The sequence below is a fragment of the Coptis chinensis genome, chromosome 7 (genome assembly GCF_015680905.1).
Source record: "Coptis chinensis isolate HL-2020 chromosome 7, ASM1568090v1, whole genome shotgun sequence".
NCBI lineage: Eukaryota > Viridiplantae > Streptophyta > Magnoliopsida > Ranunculales > Ranunculaceae > Coptis > Coptis chinensis.
In genome coordinates this window covers 58887471-58895671 of record NC_141462.1, presented here as the reverse complement: position 1 = coordinate 58895671, position 8201 = coordinate 58887471, and the positions used below count along the sequence as shown (strand labels likewise).

The 8201-nt window shown below is 36.9% G+C and overlaps 1 protein-coding gene across 1 annotated transcript; it reads right to left on the bottom strand.

Annotated features, from left to right (window-relative positions):
• Positions 1–5100: 5100 nt before the first annotated feature.
• On the bottom strand, positions 5101–6046 carry LOC147488160 (uncharacterized). The gene is made up of 2 exons (XM_086574286.1): positions 5837–6046; positions 5101–5718 (listed from the first exon to the last, which is right to left on the bottom strand). The coding sequence occupies exons 1-2, from the start codon at positions 6044–6046 to the stop codon at positions 5101–5103; spliced, it is 828 nt and encodes a 275-aa protein (XP_086430412.1).
• Positions 6047–8201: the final 2155 nt, after the last annotated feature.

The window sequence follows — 8201 nt, the reverse complement described above, 5'->3', positions numbered from 1 at the left end:
TTCATCTGGAAGAACTTGTAAGTCTTCGAGAGCTTCAAGTCTATGATCTTTTTACCAAACTTCTAATTTGTCTTCGTCGTCACGTTCCTCTTGTCTGACATACTTCAGGCTTTCGCCCCTCTTTCTTGTGATCTTGTGACTAAGCCTTTAAAAGATCAATTTCTTTCATAAATTTAATCAAACAGTCAGCATTCATTTTCATGAAGACCTTTTAGAAATCAAAGCTGCGGATTGAAATAAAAACACACTGCTTAATTCGAACTTCATGATAGATTGAGAGAGTGATAACTACTGCTGCTCCAGCTTGGTTTCGCTTGCTCGCTTAAACTTACAATTTTCCAAATCCAGAAACACCAATGTTCTAGTTAGACCCTCTCCTCGCCAAGCTTCACAACCAAAATATAATAACAATATCAAAGATCATCAAATTTAGGGTCAGTAAAACTAAATTCATTAAAGGTGGAAAAACTCACGCCAATTAGCTGGAAACGAAATGAAAAGGGTTACAGAAATTAAGACACACATATAGAGGCATACCTTGATCGATCCAAAGCCTTCCACTGCTATTATTTCAATATGTCAAAAACCCGAACAAAAACTCAGTAATAATAACCAATTAAAACTAGAATTTGAGAGAAAAGGAGACGTGATAAAACGTTAATTTCCCGTTTTGGTTTTATACTTAAGTCCGAGGTCCACAACCAAGTCCAAGACCAAAGTCCAAAGTCCAAAGTCCGTTAGTCGTCCGTTTAGTCAAGTTACCTTACTCACGTGGGTTTGGTAGGATATGTCGAGTAAGAGATTGTCCATACTTTAGGGCTCGGCAAGGTGTACAACTGGATTTACAACTTTTGGTGAGTAGGATTTTAGGTTATTTAGTTGGCTTAAGTAAATTAAATGTAATTCAAATAATGTAAATTAATAACGGTGATTTCGACGTAAATAAACATAGATAGAGAAACAGGGAGAGGGTTAATCGTACTCATATAAGAATCATTTTCAACAATTTATACTACCACATCACTACAGCTCTAATCCGTCTCGGGTTCATAGACAAACCCGAGACGACGTCGAGTATCGATCCCTAGTGAAATACACGCATCTCTGAGCGCATCTCACTAGCATAAGGAGTTGAACTAATATTTCATCTCTGGAATATCATTTCAGCTCCTGGTTCGATTCTACATTAGCTGGACAAATTGGAGAGCTGTCTAACACCATAAAGTCACATGCGAGACATTTTGGGTCTCTCGCGAGATTGTTCTGGAGCATCAACACTCCAAACATGGACAATCTCAATCATTTTGGGACCGGATGTATAATCTACATCTAATTCCTAAGTAGTGATTCTGGAACATAAAAGTGTCAATTCGGATCCTCACACGAGTATCATAACCCTCCCCCTGAGGCGGGATTTAGCTCATGGTCATTGGATGAATAATTAAACTTGCTATATATAATAAATAAGTAAATGCATAACAGGAATTAAACTTGAAAAGAAATGACTTTTATTAAGAAAAAAGACTTACAGTACTGAAGCTGCTGAAGGGAAAATGACAGAATGTAAACTACGTACTGGAATGAAAGCTACAAACTATATCTAAAGCTAACTAACTAATGAGCCAACGCTAAGAAAAAATGAAGACTGAAGACCCCCCTCATATATATATAGCTTGGTCCCTCTCGTGAAGCCTTTTAATTTCCTTTCGTCCTTTTCTCAAATTGAATCCTTCACAACTTTAAAATACAAAGTTTTGTCTTGACCTGTTTTAATTTGGTTTTTTGTCTTCTTGTCCCATATCAAACCAAACCTTATGTTTTGTCCTTTTTCCCAATTCAATTCAAAACATTGAATTGGTACGTGTCTTTTTCTTTTGCAAGGTGGCACAAAATTGTGACTATCACTTGCTACCTGCCTATGCTAACTCGTCATGTTTTTTGGGCCCGCAGAGTGGGTCCACGTGGTGTGTCTAGTGGCGGCACCGATTTTAGCGTTTTTACAACTTTCTGCCTTTACGTAGAGTTCATCGCCCTGGTTGCTCTGGCAGTTCGCTAGCCGAAGACGGCATTTATGTTTGAAAGATGTAAGCTTTGGAAGTTTGCTGCTTCTTTACATGTGGACCCGTTTTGCACTGGTTTTGTTCCTTTGGAAACTTCGGCTCTAGTCAGGCTTTCTTGGGCTTCACTGGGGCTGAGTGGGAAGACTTCAAGAATTCCAGTATTCCTGTACTTCAATGCATGTTTTATCATCATATTCACGTTAACTACGAAAACCTGCAAAAGTACGAAAATATAATTATTTCAAGATTATTAAACACATAATTGACCAAAATGATATGTCTCTCGGGGTTTAAGATTACAGTTTTGGGTGCTTATCATACCACCCCCAAACAGCACTTTGCTTGTCCTCAAGCAAAGAAGAGACATTAAAATGATAAGTTGCCAAAGTGTGTTGTCCTAAGCTAAGTCTCATTTCGCAGAGTGTGGTTGCATTAACCGTATCTAACAATGTCTTAAACCACTAGGAATTCCCTAGTGGACGAGTTATAGTCTCGTAAGAGTTTTCCAGAGAAGATACTCACAAACTTTATTTATACTGCAACGACTAAGTAACAAGGGCTTGTTTCCTTAATTAATCTCAGATATCTATACATCTCATTAGCCGGGGAAACAAGGACTAATTCTTTCAAAATTCAAGTTAATATACATACAATGATCAAAACATCTACATATAAGCATGTATGCAGTGATGTTTATAATGAAATGTACGAGTAGGGCCGTTTCTAGATCCTTTGGATAGCGTCCTTAAGTAGGTTCTCACAAGTATGTGTCAAAACACAACTTCTCTCTTATTTTTCAACTTAAGTTTTGCTAACTCCATTGTGTAGTGGGCACACGTTTCCTCACATACTCAATGACAGTTAGAGGAATTGAGGTCAAGAATTCACATCTACTACTTATTATCACACTATCATACTCCTAATTGAGCTAGAGGTCTTTATTAGGTTTTATGGGGCTTAGGTGGTAGTGTAGAAAAAAGTGGTATGGAAAATTCAAAAATGATAAGTATGAGAGAATAAGGTCTTCGAGATATTTATACTAGAGAAATCCTTATTTTCTTTTCTGCTTCTAACATGGGTTTCCATACTTTGTTTTTTTAAGCTTTTGTATTTCCTTTTGATTTGATTTTGGGGGAAATTCTAACTTTATATATATATATATATATATATATATATATATAACAGATTTCTATTTTTCTTTTTCTTTTCTTTTGAAGCAGGTAACTGATTTTGATTTGTGGTTAATAGATGGGTATATATAAACAGTTTTTCTCTTCATTTTTCCGTACTTCATCCTATTTCTCATACTCATCATCTAGGTAGGCTTATTTATTTGTGGTTAATAGATGGGTAATAAATTTTTGGTGAAATAGAAAGGATTAGTGAAAGGTTTAGTGGTGCGACTAGCGGTAATTTTTTTTACAGGTGTGAAAAAGGCTATATCGATCCAAAGAAGGCCTAAATTCTCGCCTAGGATTCGGGTAGTGATCAAGTAAGTACACATGTGAACTTCTCTATTCGGAAAAACTACTCATTTGTGTCATTACTCACATATCACACATTTTGAGGCTTTTTGGTTAGATTCTTACAGGATATGGAAATTAAGTTGTCTAACCGTGGGTCCCAGAAACTTACTGCTGTGTATATTTAATGATAGTCAGTGCATGAATGCTCATGAGAAAATGTAAAAACTATTGCATACGTATTAACTTAAGTTTCTAAGAACAAGTCCTAATTCAAATACTAGGGTGAGATTTCTAAATATTTTTTATCATAGAAAAGGAAACGAGACTTAATTGTAAATTGTAGTGATTTCAAACACTTGCCATATATAGAAAATGGGTGTGTATATTCCAATAAAGAATAAACGAGAATAAAAAAAAATGGCAAATGTGAATAATGTCTCCATAGTAGCTGCTGGTCCTCTACACTGTAATAGAATAAAAAAAAAATAGTTAGTTAATAAGTAATTCGCTCTATATGAAGTTAAAAAATGAAAATTTGAGATTAAACTAATATTTTTTTTACCTCATTGTAAATTGTTGAATGCTTCTTTGTAGACAATATTCTGAGTGCATCATTCTGGTTCGTCACCATTTTTCTTGATTAGTAATTTCAGTTTTGATCGTGTAGTTGTTAGGTGATAATTTACTAACGATAGTTGTCCATGACTGAAAACTGGCTTAGGCAAGTATACCCCCACATGCTTCAATGTATGTCCTTGACTTTTATTTATTGTCATTGCGAAACAAATCTTTATTGGAAATTGTATTCTCTTCAAACTGAAAGGCTAGTTCGTGCACTTATAAGTTGTCTATATCCTTGGTATATCAATTTCCCCGCCAATGTTGCTCCATGTTATAATTTTTGCTCTAATGACCTTTGGAGCTAGTTTGATAACAATAAGTCTTGTTCCATTACAAAGACCAATGCTCTAGTTTATGTTTCTAATTAGCATGATTGGTGTCCCAAGTTTCAACTCCAGCATGTGGTTCGGAAGACCAAATCCTTTAATTATGTTAAGAAATTCAACTGGGTATACTACATACTGTTCTTCAATAATTTTAAACATGGAGCTTATTGAATCGGCGCTGAAGTACTCACACATTTGTCCCTCGAAAGAAGACAAGATGTGGGAGTTGATATCATCTACAGACTCGTTTGTAGGTGACTGAATGCATCTATCTCTGAAGTAGTTGTCATCCATGTATTTTGATGGTAAAACTTTGTAAATACTTGGCACAATTTCACTTATGTTGTCACCGCCAGGGGGAATAAGAAGATCATTAGGAATTTGGATCCAATTTTTTTTCTTTACCTTCAAATATGGAAATGGCAGGTAAGCTTCCTTCTCTGAGGTCTAGTACCCACTTGCTGAAATCTGACGCCAATGAAGAGTCCACATTCTCTAAGCGCATGTTTCTAGTTAGCTTGAAGACTTTGCAATGGTGCCAAATATGTGATATGTTTATCGATGAAGCAATTATTAATTCCCTTGTACCTCTTGGAATGACAGGTAAAATCTGTCTGAAATCTCCCCTTAGCGGAATAATTTTACATCCAAAGATCTTGTTTTCATTTCTTTTCCCATTAGATCTTTCAGCGACCTATCTACTGCTTCAAAATCATGCATATGGGTCCTAGGACCTTTGTCCCAGACTATAAAATCATCTCGTTGAATAAGTCTGGCCAGCATGGTGTTTTGACTTATATTGCAGGTTGAGTACTTATTAATTTCTATTGGGATTTTAAATCTTGAATGTGCTGTCTTTCCACCTGGAAAAAGTAGAGCTGTTATTCCCGAAGAAGCAACTGCAATGGCTATTTTCCCTTGTGACTGCAGTTGGGTCAGTATGGTATTGTAGAGGAATGTCTTGCCAGTCCCTCCTCCATAGACAAAATAAACCCCACCTGAGTTTGTATTGACTGCATTTATAATTTCATCATATATAGTCCTCTGTTCATGATCCAGGCAATTTTGCATTTCATGAAATTGTTGGTGCATTTCATTGTGACTATATTCTTGTTCTTCCGTGATGAGTCTATCTGGGTCTCTAGGTTCTGACCTCATATATTTGAACGGTATCTTAAAATCCTTCAGTTGACGGTTTACTTGTTTAAGTAAACTGTCAATCTCAGTCAACGCATGGTTTCTAAGCTCTTCAGGTGTTAAAATTAGATCACCGTCATTTACTCGAGTTCTTTCTTTGTCCAAGATGTCGCCCCCTCAAACAACTCCCAAGAGTTTTGTTCCATAGAACCAAAGGTTCACTCACCTCACAGAAAACTAATAGTGTCACAAATAACTGCCTCAAGGAAGCACTACCAGCCCATTGACTTGCTTCAACGATTGCATTGTTCCATTCGTCATCATTTTGCAACAGTCCAAGTGCAACACATGTTGATTTGAAATCCTCATACACCTTGCCGTTGACAGTTCTGAGATCTTTATATGATGTTGCACCTTTTTGAACATTTAATACCATTCGCAAATAAAACCGTTCACCTGACGTCGGATGTGAATAAAAGATCCTTCCGATTTTTACTCATTCCTGTCTTAATTTCCAATATTTCAGAGAATCAACCCAAACAAATTTTAATAGGAAATTAACTTACCTCAGTTGTCTACCATCTTCATGTAATTGGTTATAGCGTATCCACTCTGTAAATTTGGTTTTCTTTGCACTTTCACGGGTGATTACTTCATCTGTGTTGTCATCATTATGATAGAACACCGTATGTTCACCTTCAAGATGGAATGGTAGTCTCTCAACAGGTGGGTATTGATATTGGATATCGTATCCAAATATATGTTAAAAGAGTATCTTGATTTAAGGAAGAACAAAAGAAAGGAGTTGACGTTAAAGAGTGGTGAGTACTCTGTTGCATGGGTACGCCCTAGTTTCCTCTGTATCTCTTACCCGTGTCGTGCGGATACGGACCCGGACACGGACACCCGGACACAAGCAAAACAGTACCCTAATTCTCAGATCTCGCCGTGTCCAAACCAGACACTCCATCCCGTACCCATGCAACACAGGGTGAGTATGAAGGAAATAGAGTTGTAGGTTTTTATTTGTTACTTTGATTGAATTAGTACTATTTTTTTTTTATAGTGATTGGTTTTCCTTCTTGACACTCCTCGGTTCATTAAAAGAGGTTGTGTGAGTGAATATATGATCACTTGCCTTATTTACCACCTACCACCTAAGCTTTCAAGGGGAATTACTGTCATCAATCAATACCTCTTGCTTTGTTTTATAGATCTTACGGGAAAAACTCCTTAATCTCGAACTGAATTGAAAAGAGAAAAAAATAAGTAACAAGAGAGCTAAAAAGCCTATCATAAGAGAGAGGGTGAGAGACTAAGGACTGTTCCATTTTCTGATTTAGAATGAAGGAGTTGGTGGGATGCAATTGTATTTGGTGAGTCAATAGGAAATCAGGACCTTTCCACTGTGCTTGGAGGAAAAGGATGACACCAAAAGCATGTGTTTTCCATCTCCGCAGTACATGTAAACAAAAGACAAGCTAGGCTTTAATTCATGGTGCTGGAAGTCAAGCAAGCTAGCTAGGTGGCGAGTACTGGTCTTGTCATTGATATATCTACTGTCGCCTCCTTAAAATCCACTTAGAGCAAACCAATTATGAGGGGGAGTACTCTTTTGTATTAATGAAGAGTAGGGCTTTATACATCCTCCTGGGACATAAGGTTGATCGGGGTGTCTAAGGGTCTGAGAGGAATACCTGCGCGCTAACCAGAGCCCACGTACAGAAAATGAAGGGGGCGGGTTATTTCATGAATTGAAATAGTAAATGGGAAAACTACATGCCACTGCCAGGCCGCCAAAAGCCATAAGCCAGGCCGTTACAGGCCTCTTCCAGGCTGCCACAGGGCACTCACCAAGACCGCTACAGGCCATTATCAAGCCGCGACACGCCATCACCTCATAGCTTATTATTTGATTTTCCGTTTGGCTAAATTATTAAATGTCAGGCGATTATCATAGGTTTCACCTACCCTAATTACTTCATTTTCTAGGTTGAGTAATATATATGGTGCGTTTCGGGAAAAATTTCAAAAGAGAAAAATTAAAGTGGCATACAATATAGTATACCGATTCCAGGTAGAAAATCGGTTATTAATCGTTACATTATTAGAACAGGAACGAGGAACCCATACTGCCTTTCTCACCAGAATGGCTTAATCCATTACCATTGATCCTTAGACCCCATAGGTGAATTACGATTGTCTTGATCCCTTAAAAAATGTTACATAGGCAGCCACCCCGCTCAGCCGCTTCCATAGGAAAACCCCTACCCTTTTGTGGAAGAAAACTGAATGTTTTAATATTCTTTTATCACTGTTTAAAGATTGGAATATATATATATATATATATATATATATATATATATATATATATATTGATGCACTTACGAGGATTTAATAAGCAAACGGTAAGTTTTATTAAGCAACTAAGGTACGTGTCGACCTGTTCTTTTGTATTCAATTTCATTTCAAGTTGATTATTATGTATTGACTACGTATCTAATGTTGAGCGTTAGAGTATCTTCACATGGATGAACATGTGCTCCCATAAGGCATGAAAAGGTGTACGTGCAAGTTAAGAAAAATTTAAC